The 18,756-nt window shown below is 42.0% G+C and overlaps 1 protein-coding gene across 5 annotated transcripts in view; it reads right to left on the bottom strand.

Moving 5' to 3' along the window:
* The window catches only part of WDFY3 (WD repeat and FYVE domain containing 3), a 301,390-nt gene that overhangs the window by 107,740 nt on the left and 174,894 nt on the right, over positions 1-18,756 (bottom strand). For all 5 annotated transcript variants that reach the window (XM_075544080.1, XM_075544079.1, XM_075544082.1 and 2 more), the window contains 7 exons: positions 17,183-17,295; positions 12,909-13,134; positions 11,579-11,679; positions 11,204-11,422; positions 6,390-6,571; positions 3,900-4,131; positions 563-723 (listed from right to left, as the gene is read on the bottom strand). In XM_075544080.1, coding sequence (XP_075400195.1) covers positions 563-723; positions 3,900-4,131; positions 6,390-6,571; positions 11,204-11,422; positions 11,579-11,679; positions 12,909-13,134; positions 17,183-17,295 — 1,234 coding nt within the window. The remainder of the gene's footprint in view (positions 1-562; positions 724-3,899; positions 4,132-6,389; positions 6,572-11,203; positions 11,423-11,578; positions 11,680-12,908; positions 13,135-17,182; positions 17,296-18,756) is intronic.

The raw sequence follows: 18,756 nt of genomic DNA, 5'->3' as shown, positions 1-18,756 counted from the left end.
CAAGGCCTCCTCTGACCATCCTACTTAAAACCGCAGCCTCCTCTCTACCCTCTGCAGTACTTTTCTGCTCCCCACCCTGCTGTATTTGTGTGCCCAGCTGTCACTACCTTCTAACACACTCTGTGATTAGGATTCGAGCTTAGGATTAAGTGATTTCTTTGGCTATCACAGGCTGCTTTTATCCAGGAGCACAAAAGAACCATAAAAGCGGGCATTTTCTTCCACTGCTGTCTTCTAACAGAGAAAAACAATCCTGTGACATAGAAGATGAACAGTAAAAAGTTACTGCTATATTCTTAAGAATAGCAAATGCTTTCTATAGTTTTTCTACAGTTCTATTTTCAACTGCCCATGTGAAGATAATAATAGAAATAATGCACTCAGGAGGAAATGTTCAATTTTCCAAACTAAGCTAAATATCCATTTGGCTTCACTCCCAAGTCAAATAAACCGCATGGTACACGGAAAGGGACGGCTTGAGAAACGGGATGGAATCCACAACGAGCTTCTCAGCCTTCCCAGGAGAATCAGGGATTGCCTCCTAGGAAATCCTTCTGCGTACCTGCTTAGCAATGGCTTTGCTATCCAGCTTGTTGTACACCTTCCGGATTCTTGCCACTGTCAGCGAAGACACAGAGAGTGCATAGAGTCCGAACGACACCTTCTCCTCTGGCACCAAAGACACGGGGGATGGGCCGACACCCTCGGATTTTGCATCTTTGCCTTCAAGGAAGAACGAGACTGTTCAAGATCATGAGTATTTCTCCTGCTCGGACACACGTTTTCTAGCCTTCTCACTTCTCAGTGGGTGTGCTTGAGACCCTACTAAATAGCTAACGTAAGGGAACTGAAATTGAAAAAGGCTTTCACTTATTTTCAGAGTTCTTTCAGATTTTCATTTAGTACTTTGAAAATGGAAGGGATAAAAAATTGTTAGGTCACAGTTTACACTGCAAGGTTTACTCTTGATAATGGACCTGTCAGGAACCGGAGCCAGCGAGGACGTAGCCTGAGGCTCAGAGGAAAAGGAAGTGGAAATGAGTGGGCCGCCTGTGCACGCGGCAGCACTTAATTCTCCACCCCAACAAAACAGGGGCCTTAAAAGGTTCATTAAAAAAAATCTCAGGCCCCCCCAAGATTGTTAGCATCAGCTTTATTAAAAATGTTAAAAACAATGGATGAAATATTTCAAAAATCCCCATATTGATCATAATATGTCTACATAGAGAGACATATAACTCTGTCTCTGTATATAAAGAAAATAATTTATGAAATCTGTCATGTATATTGAAGTCATCAGATTAGAAAATTGAGGGGGAAATTAAGGCACATGCTTACTACTAAAGATTAAGATGTGCATAAGCAAATGTGGTGAAGAAAGCTGATGGTGCCCGGCTATCAAAAGAGATAGTGTCTGGGGTCTTAAAGGCTTGAAGGTGAACAAGCGGCCATCTAGCTCAGAAGCAAATAAGCCCACATGGAAGAAGCACACCGGCCAGTGCGATCACGAGGTGCCCAAGGGACCAGGTATAAGGCATCATGCAAAAAAAAAAAGATATAAGTGTGTGTATGTATGTGTATATATGTGTATATGTATATATGTATGTATATATGTATATATATATCATATTAAATGAAGGGGGAAGTGCAGAGTGGAGACCCAAGGCCCAAGTGTCGACCAACGGAGATCCCCTCATAGAGGGGGTTTAGGAGAGGAGATGGGTTAATTAGGGTGTGAGGTAGTATCGATGAAGAACACAGCTTTCCCCCGGATCCTGGATGCTTCCTCCCCCCAACTACCATGATCCGAATTCTACCTTGCAGGGCTGGATAGGACAGAGGCTGTACACTGGTACATATGAGGGTTGGAGGTACAGGGAATCCAGGGTGGATGATACCTTCAGGACCAAGGTGTGAGGGACGATGCTGGGAGAGTGGAGGGCGAGTGGGTTGGAAAGGGGGAACTGATTACAAGGATCCACATGTGACCTCTTCCCTGGGAGAGGGACAGCAGAGAAGGGGGGAAGGGAGACTCCGGATAGGGCAAGATATGACAAAACAACGATGTATAAATTACCAAGGGCATATGAGGGAGGGGGGAAGGGGGAGGGAGGAGGGGGAAAAAAAGAGGACCTGATGCAAGGGGCTTAAGTGGAGAGCAAATGCCTTGAGAATGATTGGGGCAGGGAATGTATGGATGTGCTTTATACAGTTGATGTATGTATATGTGTGGATTGTGGTAAGAGTTGTATGAGTCCCTAATAAAATGTAAAAGAAGAAAAGAGAAAAAAATGATTAGGGCAAAGACTGTACAGATGTGCTTTATACAATTGATGTATGTATATATATGAACTGTGAAAAGAAGTGTATGAGCCCCAATAAATTGTTAAAATTAAAAAAAAAAAATCAAAAAAAAAAAAAAAAAAGATTAAGATGTTATTTTCACATTCCGAAGGCTTCTCACCACTCCGAGTGCAGTTCGGATCGGAGGGCGGGCTAAAGGCGTGCCCACACCCTCGCTGACATGGGCCTCCGTCCACTGTGCACTCTCAGATGATGGGAGAGGCCGTCTCAGGAAGGGTCAAGGCTTTCCCACCTGTCCTACAGTCAGACGGCCTCTCACCACCGTCGATCTTCATACGCTGAGTGAGCTTTCAGGAAAAAGTAAAGACTTCCCTAGTCACTTCTTTTAAATCTCACTTTTATAGAGGAGCTTTCTGGAGCCCCTTTGGGATCTACCTCTGTAGTCTTCAAGATAACAAAGCCAGATGGCTTGGGTTTAAATCCTTGTTCTAGCACTTAAGGTCTATATGATCTCAACTTCTCTGTGCTTCAGGTAGCTTCATTAAACAACAACAACAACCTAGAATAGTATCAGAACCCAATTCAGTGTTTGGATGAAATGAACATAAATATATGAAGACTTAGATATGGCCTTCACACATTTAGTACATAGGAGGGCGTCGAATAGTTATGTCTTACACGTGAACTAATGTGTTTTAAAAAACAAACACCACAGCCTTTGAGTTGATTCCAACTCATAGCAAAGTGAGACAGGATTTCCAAAGCTGTAATCTTTGCAGGCACAGATGGCCTCATTTTTTTCAAAAGGAACTGGCTGGTGTGTTTGAACTGCTGACCTTGTGGTTCCAAGCCCAACTCTTACACAACAACACTCCCAGAGTTCATCTGGCAAATAGGAAGTGCTAACTCATGATTAGACAATAGCTCTTATTTTATGTTATCTAAATCAAAACCACGAGAGAAGAAAGACAAACTACTTGGTCATAGAAATACTGCCTTTTATAATATGCTGTTAGCTTTCTAAGAACCTCAGTAGAATCCAAACACAGTGATGGAAGATGGCCTCTCGGAAAAGTCCAGCAGAGGAAATTCAATTTAAGATCATTTTCTTTGATTTTAAACTTCTTTTGGAAGAAAAGATGACTGAAGGTGGACTACAGGATTGAGGGGATTCAGCAAAGTGCTGTGAACTAGTGTGTATTTTCGGGACCCCTTTCTGCCTTATATACAAAGGCATAATTCTCTACCCTGCTCTATATAGTGGAACCAATTACAGAAGATGAAGAGAGTTGAGGTTAGACTCTCATGGCTGTGTGCACGTACACACACGCACACACGCATCCTTAAAACAATGGGAGAAGCTGGTGATGAATAATTAGGCATTAGAATCAGATGGTCCGTGGACGATGGCATTTTAAAAAGAGGGAATGAGTGGTCAAAAAGCTAGGTGGAAAATAAATGAAAGGAGAAGGCTCTTTGCTTTTATAAACATAATCATGTACTCTCACACACACATGCAAAGCTAAGCTACAGGACGAAGCTAAGTTTACACAGTGGACTCAAGTTCTATTAAGAATTAAGTATACGCTACTCACATGGCATACATACGGCCTGGAAACTTCCAACATAATTTGGTCCTAGTTCAAAAATGGTGGTAACACTTGAAGGAGGTAAAACTTCTTCCAGGAAGTGTGTGGGTCCCAGGCGCCAAACTAATGAAGCAATTTGGCGTTGGGCAGGGGGGGTTCCAATGTAGGCATACACTGTGCTCACGACCGGTGGGTTTGCAGAACCGGAGCCTCCGGGTGCACTATGAACATAATGAAGCTACACGAAAACAGAACAAGGGTGTGAGATGTGACCAATGCACCCCCCAAAAACCACTTTCACCGGGAAAATGATTGATTGTACATAATTTCCTTATTCCAAGGTCACATAAATTTACACAGTAAGTAAAACCGCAGGCCAGGAATCTGGAACCCACAGTATGATCTGGCCACCTGATCCAGGAGCTGGACACTGATTCTCCAATGTGCTCATGGAGAAGCATCATCTCATGCCAGAATTAGCAACAATCAAACCTGTCATTGCCTGGCTGCTCCGCATATCCATTTAACACTGTGCCAAGGAAGAGTTCGGGGTGACGGGAAAAGACAGCTTTTAGCTATGGAATTTCAGTTGTCTTGAAATTAGTTTTTATCTTCAAGGTGACAATAATACTGACATTTGTTAAATAAAATTGAAAGAAAATAATTTATACTGGGTGAAAGTACTAAAAGTACAATAAAAGTTGGCATTCTACATTAAAAACAGAAACAAAACAAATCTGACTGCCACTGAGTCGATTATGATGCTTAGAGGCTCCCAGAGAACAGAGCAGAACTGCCCCTTTGGGTCCCTGGGAGTCTAACTGTGTCCAGAAAGAGAGCTTCATCTTTCTCTGGCAGCTGAATGAACAGCATCCTGCACCGCCAGGGACCTGAAGAGGCATGTAGGATCTATATATACATCATGATATTTATACACGCTTTTTCCATCTCAATGTAAACTATTAACCACTGTTAAATGACAGTCTCACATTTGAACCTACATTGCTGTTTGTTTATTGACCAGATGCCAGGTTATCATTCAACACACTTACTGTAAATCCATAGCTAGTTAGAGCACAAGAAGAAAGAAAGTCAAGTTGCTTCTTGAGGGGATTTTACCACTTGGTGGAATGAAGGCGCTCTCCATGGATTACGTGGTGTTAACATCATCTCAGCTTCGGGACCACAGTTCCTTGTGATGTTAATACTTAAGACTTGGAAGGTCAAAATGTGACCTAAAGCCATTTCACAAAAACTAGTGACAATGTGACCATGTGCATAGTGACAATAGCGAAGATGATGTCCATATGAACAATAACCCCCCTGCTCCTCGACTCTAGAAGTTGAGGATACTTTTATTATCGGTATTATAAAAAATAAACAAGGGTGACCTATTAAGATAATCTACAAACCTAGTGACAATCATATCATGCAGAGAGAAAACAGAAGACCTTCCCACAATGTGCACTTCCGGGTTGATCACATTAGAACAGGCACCGGGACAACACGGAGAGCAGGAAAGCAGGGCGTCTATTGACAGCTGCTGCTGACTGCAGTGACTGTGTTGTTCTTTCTGCTTTTCTCACACACAAGTTGCCCTGTTATTGAAGTGACGACACTACATAATGGAGACCATATTCTGGACGTTCAGAAATTGAAATGTTTGTCACCTAATTCTGTAGTAAGAATAACATCAATTATTCTTGTTTTGTTTACCTGGCTACTTGAATTCTCGTTTTCTCCTCTTTAGATTTCCATATAGCTAGCCTGGGTAATGCATCTAATCCTCGCCAGACCACTCATTCCGTAAACAATCACGGTGTACCTTCTACCTTTATCAGGAACTAAACCGGGAGACCCACAGACAAAGATGAAATAGAAACAATTGGGACTCTAAGGAATAGAGCATGTACTGGACGAAATATAACAATAATGAGTGATAAAGTAGTGTGTTTCTCTAGGCAACCTCCAATTGGTTCCTCTCATGGAAAAACATGTAGCGATCTGGCTTACCCCCCTTGATAATTATAACTTCTTTAGTACTCTGTAACACTTCCTATGCTTTTCTAATACTTCCAGACAAAACAAAAATGCACCCTCACTGCCATCAAGCGGATTCTGAGTCATAAAGACCTGACAGGACAGAGTAGAGCTTCCCCTGTGGGTTTCTCAGAGGGTCACTCTGTATGGCAGTAGAGAGCCTCATCTGTCACTGGCAGGCAGCTGGTAGTTTTGAACCGCTGACCTTGCAGGGAAGCAGCCTAATGTGTAACCCACTATGCCATTAGGGTTTCTCCCTTTTTGAAAGTAGTGATATGAATTAGTCAGTCACATGATTTAACCATATGGCTCAATGGGTACTATGAGGTCAACTTAAAAATAGGCTGTGAAGGTTTTAAAATTCTGCCTGTCCACACCTGGGTGCACACATAAATGTATTCAGTACTCGACTCCCTTGCAAGGCAGGTAGAGGTTGAGTGGCGCACGCATGCTCACCTTCACGGTATTAACGAGCTGCCCGTCGATGTAGAGGGCCGCGGTGCTGTTCTTCAGCATGCCTTTGCTCATCACCAGGACCAGATGGTGCCACTGGCCCTCCACAATGAGCTCTCCGCACCGGAAGCGAGCACAGCACGGGAGGATCTCATAAAAAGAGGATTCTTCACTAAAGTCATCAACTAAAGGGGGAGCGAGATGGGAGGGAGAAAAACTCGTCAGTATTATCATGCCCATTCTGACATTAGTTTTTATCCAGGTCACTAGGTTTTGACTTTAATGCTAAAATAAATATTAGTCATTAATTTCATTTGTAGTAAAAAGCCAAATCTGGGATACATTTTACTTTCATCTGCTCAGAATGTTAAAAGGTAACGTTATAATAACCATAAATGAAATAGGGAGACCATAGAGTTGACAATACACCAAAAAAAGAGACTAGGTGATTAGAAATCTGCCATGACATGTTCCAAAGGGTCTTTTATAGAATTCTGCTCTTGTCATATGCTCTGCTCATATGATCCCCGGGTCCAATGAGATTGCACTGCGCTGAACCAGGACTCGCAGTCAGGAGGGCTTGATGGTGCAAAGGAGCAATTTGTTGATTTAAGTTGTATGCTTTGCCAAGACAAGTCTGAAATGTACACATGAACATATTCCATTTGTTAACATGAGTAATTGCTTCTTGACTCCTACTGCCGAGTCCGGCAGTCCTCCAATTCCAAAAAAGTTCCATTCTTAAATTCATCATTAAGTCAAATTTGTAGCTCACTGCAGCAGTTAGGTACAATTCTTATCCGAAGTCAGTCGTCAGTGAGTCAAACGTCCGTCTAGTGTATAGTGTACCTTTCCATGCCGATCAAAGGAACACCTTCAGGTACACCAAAGCACTTTAAATACAATAATAATAATGTTTTGTTGTGATATTTTCAAGGGAGCCTGTTTTTATTACAAATCATTGTATGTACCTCAAAATTTTAATGTAATTGTCTTTAATGTTGGCTTCTGTGTGTTGTATGTAAGTTGTATGTAGTAGCCAAGGGATGTCCTGCATATTACCAGATGACATAAGGAATTATGGGTCAATAGTAGTTTAATTTTAATGTCAAGTTAACTAAATGTTAATTTTCATGAGAGTAAACATTTATTTAAAAAACAAATAAACTAACAAAAGCTAATCAGCAGCTGTATAATTTTATTTTTTAGCTTTAGAATTTTAAATGAACCCACTATGTTTCAGTGTAAGAATATAAAAATATACTAAATATAAAACAATATGAAAAAGGAACTATACATATAAACTATTAATTTCCAGCTCTGAAAATAAGCCTGTATACAGTTAAATGTCAACATTATATTTTAGAAAGAAAATTCAGCATAGCTATTGACAAGTAAAAATAGCAACATACAAAGGCAAAATCTTACTCAGGTGACCTAATATATATAGGTCAGCATTGAACAAGCTAGACACAAAGGAGACCCCAATAGTTCTGAAAGTCCTAAGTCAAGGTCTAAGGCAAAACCAGGAGCTCGCCCCTTCCTTCCTTCCTCCCTCCCTTCCTTCCTTCCTCCCTCCCTTCCTCCCTTCCTTCCTTCCTTCCTTCCTTCCTCCCTCCCTTCCTTCCTTCCTTCTCTGTCTCGTCAGGAAATTATAAAAGTTTCAGGAGGAATGAAAATGCTATTACTTATTAAAAACATGTGAAAGTTTTACTTTCTGACTCCTGCTTGGACTTGAATATTTCCAGGGTTCAGGGCTGGGGCAGAATATCTAGTTAAGCCAACTAATCTCTGACAACTCCTAATTACCTTGACATTCTAATGGACTATAGACGATACTTGGTGGAAATTATATAAAAGTAGAAAATCATCATTTTCTTAGTTTATTAAAATCTGTCAGTCTACTCTTTAACTTTCCCATTAAATTCTACCTTTTCTCTCAATTCTCTAATATTTCATTTTCCCTTCCCTGCTCAAATCACCCATCCTGCTTTTCTTTGTGAAAACGATTTACGTGTCTGTCATGTGCCAGGCATGGCTTTAGGTGGCAGGGTGGCCTACATCACAAAGACAGTAACTCTGTCTGTGGGAAGCTTACAGTTCCAGTAGGGTGGGCAGAAGAAAACAATAATTAATAATGAAAGAAGATCCACCAAGTCCAGGTTAAGAGAGGCTGCCATCTGTGTGCTCCACTCCCAGGGGCCTGGAGGGCTGAGGACGGGCGCACAGGACTCCCGGGCTGCGGCTTTTATGAGAGCAGATCTTTATTCCTGCACACTGACTGATGGGGTGACACTTTCAGCTGATCAACGAGCAGCTAAGCAATTAACCACTGTGCACCCAGAGAGCAGAGTCGCAGCAGCTCGTGACATAAGGCCCCTAACAGTGCGCAGGGGCTGGGAGGGAGGGGTTCAGAAACATCAAGAAGGTTTTGATGAGTGCGATGCGGTGGTGCTTAGTGGAAGATGGTGGCATTTTCATGGTGGAACTGATTCTCCTGCCTGTGTTACACTGGTGGGTCTGCCGGTTATCTATCGCGATGGGAAATAGGAAAACAAAACAACAACCAAAAAAAACCGTCTTTTAAGGTAAAAATATTATAGTCTAAGTTGTTTATAGACAAACCATTCAATTGCAGATATCTGATATGTAGTCAGAAATATGAGCGAAATCCTTGGAGGTATAAATGAAAAAAAAATTTTTTTAGTTTCAAATTGCTAGAAAAGATACCAAACCAATAAAAGTTGATGAATTTTTTCCCTAAAGAAAATGTTTAGTCCAAAGACCAAAGAAACGCAGGGCCCTGGAGGATACTAATTTTACAAAGACAGAAGAGAGACCTGTTGAAGGAAACTGAGGATCAGAAGATGAGAGAAACCGTGAGAGCAGACTGAACACAGCAGACTGCATACATGGAGCATGCGTTCATGAGGAAGAAGAAGTCAGCAGGACTGTGAGAGAGCGGGGTGCAGGGGACAAAGTAGCATAACAAGAAACAAAGTAAGGATTATACTGATGCCTGGCATAAAGTTAGGCAACTAAAGAGAAAAAGCAACAAGTTTTACAACCTAACTGGGAAGCTAACATTCGCTAACATTCATACCCCGTGAATAATTATGGGTTTCAACTGTAACTCAAGCAATATAAAATGTGTTAAGACAAAATTTAAAAAATGATTTTAAAAAGTGGTATATTCATACTTAAATCATAGATTCAGAGCAAACAAAATTAGTTAAGATTTTTTTTCTTCCCCCCCCCAATTAGTTAAGATTTATAGCTTATATTGTTTATATAATTTCAGAAGATCTTCAAGAAGATGAGTTTGAAATATAGCACACAGAAGCTGGCGTTATGGCATCAGCCTTGGCTGAGTGGATTCCAACTCACTGAGACCATACAGCACAGAGTAGAAGTGCCACGCAGGGTTACGTAAGCTGTGATCTGTCGAGGAGTGGACCCTCGGTCCTGGCTCCTGTGGGTAGACTGGTGGGTTCAAACTACCAACCTTTCTGTGAGGAGACAAACGCTTAGACAACGGCTCCCTTGAAGGGAGTGGGGGGTAGGCAATAGCAGCTGTCAGTGGCAACATTAAGTAACAGATCAAAGTAATTAAATAGCATTGTGTCAAATCTTAAATAAAAAACAGCCTCACAGGACTTCTTCAAAGCAGGTAATGTTTAGCTTAACTAGTGAGAATGTAGCGCTGGGGCATAGTGGTGTTGGGCGGGGCTGCTAACCACATGGTCAGAAGCTGAAAGCCACTAACTGATCCTTGGGAGAAATATGGAGCTTTCTACTCCCGCAGTAAAGAGTTACAGTGGGTTAGGGTTAGGGAAAGAACAGCAAAACCAGAGTCACAGTCTCAGCGACTCCCCTGGGAAGTTCCACCGGGTCACTGGGGTCACTGCGAGTCAGAACGGACTTGATGGCAGTAGCAGGTACAGAAGGTCTGTCTGGACGATGGCTCTTAAGAACTATCCACAGTATCTGTAGAACTGCAATTGCCCTTTTACGTGGCTTTTTGGGTCAATCGTACACTACCCCCCTTCCCTAAAATGCTTTCATAAGCATGCGACGCTACTGTTTTATAAGTTGCTGTAAAAATTGGCATAGCATGCTTATGAAAATACCGTGGGAGTAAGGCGCAGTTGGAAAAGAAGTGGCATGTGGTTGTTTGTTTAAACACATGGTCTATGGGAGCAAATTAACCCGAGCAACTGAGAAGACTGCCTAGGAGCCTTAGGGGCAGGGAGTGGTGGAAGGAAAGCTCAGAGGCAGCAGAAGGACAGTTGTGCAATTTGGGGAATGTAATCAAGGTCACCAGCTGTACACGCTGGACTGGGCATGTTTTGCTTCAGTGTCTCGTCTCAACAATAACAAAATAAACATATTTTTTAACAAAAGGAAAAAGAAATATTACTGTGCACAGTACAGTGTCACCACGAGTTAGAATTAGCTCGGTAACAGTGAGTTTGGTTTGAGTACAGGGCAGTATGCAATTTAAATTAGCGCAACACAATTCAGAGCCAATACAAATCCTTATCAAAATACGTCAAACATGCAAGCTGCTTTCCTAGCAAAGGTGGGCCTTTCCGGCAAGCAAAGATATATCTTTATACTATGCTTTTTCCCCAAGATGTTACTTCTAAGTCTCTTAGGGAAGTGGCTTAGAATTCACTAGCACAGACTATTTAAGGTTTCATAAGACCTGTTCTATGGTACAACAACTTAAGATGGATAAGGCTTACAAGGTAGACCTTAAAATAAACGCAGAATTTTAATTCTAGGACAAAAGAAACAAAAGGACAGACACTGACCATAGTTTTGGAGTAGTTCTTCTTTAGTGGAAACAATCAGCGACCGGTCTTTTGCTGACAGAACGATAGCCAGGCAGACATAATGGTGCTCCGAAGAATTTGCTCGGCGCACGAGAGTGAGGAGTCTGACAGGGTGGTTATTTGGAGGAGAACTGAAGTGTTCCACACAAAACCAGCTAGAATAGCTTAAGCCAGAGGGAGGGGGGAAGAATCTCTCACCTACGATGAAAATAGAACAACAGCAACCAGAGAGTTTGTGTTCATCATATTTGCACTCAAAATAAAAGGAAGGCAACACAAACATGTAAGTTCTAGATAAAAATACAATTCACTGAAGAAAAGAATCTCTTATGTAAACACAAAAGTAATATTTACCGGAACCAATGCCGCTGACTACCGCCCCATCAGTGAGCCCCGTTGCGACAGCATTATTGGTAGGAGCATTATGCGGGGCCAGACTGGGCAGAAACAGGCAGCTATTGAAGAAGAGACATGGTACCCATCAGGATTTCAGTGCTTAGCACAGTGAAATAAACTGCCATTATGTAATGACAACCAAGAGTAGAAAATAATTACAGAATAACTTGAGATGCCTAGCAAAACCTCTCTTTAAAAAAAATAAATATACATAATTTTATATATATAATGGGGCTATTAAATGAAAAATGGTAACAATCTCCAACAGCATCGTTGTAAAAACTGTTTTCAGAATTTATGGGTAATAACTTACATATATAAAACATGTAAATGGAAGTGTATAGATCCCAATCGAGACATTGCACCAGTTCAATTACCACTAACAAAATGCCCTCCTCTACCTGGCCCTGTTGCTATAATTAGTGCAAATAATACATCCCAATCTACTATAGGATAACTCGCCACGTAACAGTGGTCTGAAAACATAATGGGACGTTTTTGATGAAAGCATGCAAGACCATGAGCGATGAACAGATAGCAGTCTGGGCTACTAGCATTTGGGCTTCTTCTCTAGTCAACACCCCAAGCTTTATTAGATTCTCTAATGGGTTTTCTATCCCTCTTTCCCCCTCGCAGCTCGCCCTGCCACTCGAAATACTTCACTCACTCACTTGCGGTGACAGACACTGAGTGCTTATCATATCCAAGACGCTGCTATGCTAGGTGATTTGAGGAACAAGATGATACATAATACCAAGTCACAAGGCTTTCAAACTAATTTAAAACCATATGTCATCTAGAGATTGGCATTTCCTTTATGAAGAGTTGGCAAGGTTTTTCTGTAAAGGGCCACGTGGTAAATACTACAGAGTTTCCAGACCAGTCTCTGTCATGACTACTCAACACTCCACTGTGGTCTTGGAGCAGCCATAGACAATACATGCTGAATGTGTATGGCTGGGTCCTAATAAAACTTTATTTGCAAGAACAGGCAATGAGCCAGATTTGGCTTGCAGTTTGCTGACCCTTTGAGTAGGAATAGATTTGCTGATAGTGGGTTTGGTACTTTATCAATCTACTTACTATAATTAATGATTCAAGATAATTAAATCTAGACATCTTAAGATACCATGCTCCATCTTTTTAAAAATATAGTAGAGTAGAACACATAGTACAATACATTTAAATCAATACATTTAAAACCAAAGACCAAATACTACTCAAAAGTAAGTTAAGAGGCATAAAATAAGACAATAAGGCTGTGCTATGTTGCAAATTCCTTACCCACCCTTCAAGGGATGTGTCAAATTCAACAAAAGCAGGAGTAACCGATGACCCATGGAGTCTGATGTCATGTGGGGTTGTCATGGAGACCAGACACTTTACCCGGGTCAAGGGCACAGTACTTCCTTCAGCAGATTTTACCAGGCTCTTGCTTATTCGGTAATGGTTATCTTCATGGAAGCTGAAAACATTATCGGAGCCCAGACCCTCCATAGATGTGATCATACTACCTGCAAGCCAAAGAAAATCTCATGTCGATGTTTTTTCAGTAATGACCTTACAAGGTGGATACAAATTTTTAAAGCATGCTGTATTTTCATACCCAGCTTCTTTTGTACATTTAAATGCCAAAATCACCACTCAATATTGTCATACTTCAATTTTCAATTTAAACTGCATGCATCCTGTTTTACCTGTTTACCAAAGTCCTATATAGACTGCAGACATGTTGGGAAATTATATAGAGAGCACAAATAGGAATAAAAGTTATCGATAACTACTCCACAAGCCACTGATAAATTTTAATTACAAATCTCACTTTACTTGGAGAGGAGACGAGCCGGACAGGGTGCAATGTAGCAGCGATGAAAAATACAACTTTCCTCTAGTTCCTAAATGCTTCCTCCCCTCCCCAAACTATCATGATCTCAATTCTACCTTGCAAGTCTGGCTAGACCAGAGGATGTACACTGGTACAGACAGGAACTGGAAACCCAGGAAACCCAGGGCGGATGATCCCTTCAGGACCAGGGGTGTGAGTGGCGATACTGGGAACATAGAGGGAGGGTGGGTTGGAAAGGGGGAACCGATTACAAGGATCTGCATGTGACCTCCTCCCTGGGGGATAGACAACAGAAAAGTGGGTGAAGGGAGACGTCAGACAGGGCAAGATATGACAAAATAATAATTTATAAATTATCAAGGGTTCATGAGGGAGAGGGGAACGGGGATGGAGGGTAAAAATGAGTTGCTGATGCCAGAGGCTTAAGTAGAGAGCAAATGTCTTAAGAATGAGGAGGCAAAGAATGTACAGATGTGCTTTACACAATTGATGTATGTATATGTATGGATTGTGATAAGAGTTGTATGAGCCCCTAATAAAATGATTTTAAAGACAAGAAATACCTAGAAAATAGTGATGGCCACATATGTATGTATAATGGGCTTGATAAAATTGATGTATGGATTATTACAAGAGCTGTAAGAGTCCTTAATAAGATGATTAAATTTAAAAATAAATAAATAAATCTCACTTTGTAAGTTTTACAAAGCAGGCTACACTTCTAATTGATAAGCTATTTTTCTTTGAGAAGACAGCAAAATAGCCTGGAAGCATAAAAATGATACGGAAACCAGTCATTTTTAAAGCGCAAAGTGTGCGGGGAAAAGAACAGCCATGTCCTTGAATGTTACTGTTTCTGGGCGCTGTCAGGGCTAAACCCTGCTCACAGCAGGCCTGGAAGTCACAGCTTCCTGCATGAGTGGGAGTCAAACGTTAAGGGAAAATTCCATTACCTTTCAGTTCCAGCAACGTTTTCAAGGTCCCTTGTGTCAAGAATGAAAACATGAAATTCAACCAACCTTTCCTTCTTCCTCAGGAACAGGTGAGTGGTCGTAACTGTGTTGGGCACTCAGGCAACTCCATGGTCTCCTAGCTGCACTGCATGACCGTGGCCACCCCTCTCTCCTCCAGGCTTCCCACACTGCTCTCCGCTGGCCTCGGTCCACCCAACCTTCCGCACCGTCCTCGTGTCAAGACATCTGGGCTCTTGACCCTTATCACGTCCTGGTAGCAACAGCATTCCTCCGTACATACCTCAGCTTCTGTTCCTTTCTTCTTGTCCCCACAGACATCTCAACTGTCGTCGTGAGCCTTGTTTCCTTCCAGTAGCTTCTTGCTGTATCTTGCCATCTGTCTTATCCAGCTTATTCTCATTCCTCTACGCATGTGCTCCCCAAACTCAAACACTAACCTACTCCCCTATTTGAAAACTTTCTCACGCTCTAAAACTGAGGCCAAATTTCAGCGTCCTCTATGATCTGACAGGTATTATTTCTTCAGCCTTGTTTCCTAACATTTCTCCGGGTAAGCTTCTGCAGTCACGCACACTCCCATGTTCAGATGCAGCCCCTTCCTCGTTCCTCCAGACCCTGTGCAGGGATTACTATGCACGTATGATCATCTTTCCCATTCTTCCTTTGACGCGTCTAGTGACCCATGTGGGAAATCGCCACGAGTCCCCTCGCCAGCTGATCTGAGAGGGCTTCAAAAAGTTCACCAGAAAAGAAAATAGAAAAGTAATGGGGGAAAAAATATTTATAATGGGATTTTCCCACCAACTTTTTGAAGTCTCCTTCCTCCCCTTTTGTGGCAATTGGCATGTGATTAGTGTGCTCAATATTCTCATTTGCCAACCCAAACCTGCTACTGCCGCGTCAATGGTGACTCCCAGTCACCCTCCAGAACTGAGTCGAAGTGGCTCATTGAGTTGCCAAGGCTTTGGCGTTCCATGTTGTATGGAAGCCGATGGCTGTATTTGCTCCCATCGAGTTGGAGACACGGACCTTTCGTTTACCAGCGAAGTGCTGGGACCACTGCATCCTTAGGACTCCTTATTTGTCCATTTACACTTCCTGCCACTGAGTCCATTCCAACCATGGCAGCGCTTTGGAACAGGGCAGAACTACCCCTGTGGGTTTCTGACTGTAACTCTTTACGGGAGTAGAAAGCCTTGTCTCTCTCCCATAGGGCAGCTGCGAATTTCTCACTGCTGACCTTGTGGTTACCAGCCTAATGAGCACCCAGGGCTCCTTAGTGGGAGCAAATGAAGGCAAGAGCTGCTCTGTTTTATTTTTGTTGCTAGCCGTGAAGCCAAGCAGCAGTGTCTGACATATAAGATACAGCAGTAAATTCTGGTTGAAAAACCAATAATTGAAATATGGATGGCATGCTATTTACTTATGCTCTTAAAACTCTCTCACTGAAAAGGGAAACTGATCTCAATGATCAATGTATAACAACCCTTCCCCCATGAGGGGGATGAACAACAGAAACGTGAGTGAAGGAAGACCCTAGCAGATGGTGTATTATAGGAAAATATTAATAATGTATAATTCACCAAGGGGTCATGTGGGTGGGAGGGTGAGGGGTGGGATGGAGGGAAAAAAGAGGTGCTGATCCCAAGGGTTCAAGTAGAAAGAAAATGTTTTGAAAATGATGATGGTAACATATGTACAAATGTGTTTGACACAATGGATATATGGGTTGTTATGAGAGCCCCCCCAAAAAAGATTTATTAAAAAAAACAACAACCACACACTCACTGCCACTGAGTCAGTGCTGACTCACTGTGACCCCCTGTGGGTTTCTGAGACTGTAATTGTTTATGGAGTAGAAAACCCAGTCTTTTCCCCATTTACTTGTGCTAGGATAACATTTTAAAAAAAAGAAAATCCTCTGTGCAAAGATAATTCTCAAAAGGGCCAATTAGAAGACTTATTAGTGGTGTTAATTACTACTACTACTGTGTTGACGCAGGAGGAAGATGAAGCTGTCTCCTGGAAACCCTCTAACCAGGGCCGCGCTGAGTCAGAGCGCACTCAGTGGCCGAGAAGGAAGGAGTATAATCTAGGGACTCCTAAGAGAAAAATTAAATTTTCAAGAACTACACTTGACAAAGAGACCGTCAATAGAAATTATAGAACCATCCAGTGCAGAACTCCCTTAATGCACACGTTCTTATTGTTATAGAAATAATCTATAGGTGTAGTAAGGGATACTAGACCGAGGCACAAGAAGTCTAGATTTTAGAACCAGTCTCTTTGGCCAAGCCACTTACCCTTCTGAGTTTACACGTTATCACACCTGCAAGGTGAAGGGATTCGACAAGATGATTTTCACACTTGGTTATATGCGCTGGGCACATGACCTCAACATTCGAGCCACCAGTCACTTCATGGGGGAAAGATAGGGCATTCTACTCCCGTAGGATTTAAAGCTGCAGACACACAGAGCAGAAGTTCTACCCGGTCCTACAGGGTCATTAGGCGTCAGCATCTACTCTGTGGCAGTGAGTTCCACTTAAGGTTTCTAGAATTTTACTATTTTATAGTGTGATTCTAAACTGTCTTAAAATATTGTCACATTTACACAAGAAGAGAGACGGAAGGTGTTTTCGGCAAAGAATGACACACAGGTGACGGGCATTTAGGACCATTCCCCACCTGACGTCCAGTTATAAAACAAGCCAACAATACGTGCTTCGGAGGAACACTTACTTCTCATCTCTGGCTCGTAACTCAGTGAGCTTGGTTTATGGACCCTGTATTGTTTCAGCAGGTTTTTGTCCCAGGCCCCACAATTTAAAGGGCTTGCCAATCGCAAAAATTCCCTAGAAGAAAATCAAAGTTACTACTTTAATGAGAACAGTATATAATTATAAAAACTAAACATAAAAGGAGGCAATTAATTATAACAGACTAACTTAACTACCAAATAAATGCAAACATTTATCGTAAAACAGCATGCAATATTAATTAGTTAAGCTTTAATTTATCTACATCAGTGGTTCTCAACCTTCCTAATGCCGTAACCCTTTAATACAGTTCCTCTTGTGGTGACCCTCAACCATGAAATTATCTTCATTGCTACTTCGTAATTGTAATTTTTCTACTGTTATGAATTGTAATATAAATATCTGATATGCAGGATGTATTTTCATTGTTACAAAGAGCACATAATTAAAGCATAGTGATTAAGGCATTGATTAAAGCATTTACCCAGTAATTATAATTCATGAAGTGTCATTTTACCTCCAATACTGCTTTTAACAGAATAGCTGCATTCTACACAGCAGCTGCTTTCTACACTGCAACTGCTCTTTACACGTGTGACTGGTCTGCATAAGTACATTATGGTGCCAACCTTGTCACATATACCTGTAAATGTACAAGGTATATGCGATGGAGTTGGCGTGATGATGTGATGATGGCTACTTGGATGTGGGCAGACCAGCCTGGAGATAGATAGAGGAGCGGTGTCTTGGTTCCTAAGCCCATCGGAAATATGTGTTTTATAATGGTCTTCAGTGACCCTAGTGAAAGGGTCGTTCAACTCCCAAAGGGGTCGTGACCCACAGGCTGAGAACCACAGGTCTACATACATATACACATGCTACCCATTTTTCTAAACGTTTTTGCCGAACTTAATAAAAATGGATCCTACCAGAAGCGTCTCATATGCAACATATCTAAAAGTCAACTTTCCCTTTTGTATCCCAACTGCCTTTTATCTTGTGTTCTGCATGTCCCTGAAATGGGACTGGATCCCTTTCAGTTCTTCTTCAGGCAATCAGAAAAGCCTGCTGATTCTATACCATAAGTGTATCTTGACTCCGCCCTCTTCTCCCCTTCCCTGCAGCTACTGCTCAGACCCAGCGGATTTCCTCCCGCTGAGACAGTGTCGGAACTGCCCGTGGTGCTAGTGTTGTCTGCTCACAATACGCACACCACCTTTCCACATTCCCAATCTACTCCGCGGCACTCCACTGCTCAACACGCTTCAATGGCTGTCCACGTCCACTCAAGTTCCTGAAATGTCTAGCTTACAGTACGACGCCTGAGACAACTTCTCTTGTAGACAAGATGACGGGCCTGCGGTGCAGAGTAACGTGACATATTAGGCTGCGAACTCTTAAGGTAAGCAGTTTGAAACCTCAGTCACTCCTTGGGGGAAAGATGAAGCTTTCTACTCCTGTCAAGAGTTATAGTCTTCGAAAGGCGTCCTCAAACTACGGCCACATGCGGCCCGCCGAGGACTCTGATCCGGCCCACCGGGTGTTTTTACTGTTTTG

The sequence above is a fragment of the Tenrec ecaudatus genome, chromosome 3, assembly GCF_050624435.1.
Source record: "Tenrec ecaudatus isolate mTenEca1 chromosome 3, mTenEca1.hap1, whole genome shotgun sequence".
Lineage (NCBI taxonomy): Eukaryota > Metazoa > Chordata > Mammalia > Afrosoricida > Tenrecidae > Tenrec > Tenrec ecaudatus.
The sequence above is the reverse complement of the archived record's forward strand: the minus strand, read 5'-3'. Positions and strand labels throughout refer to the sequence as shown.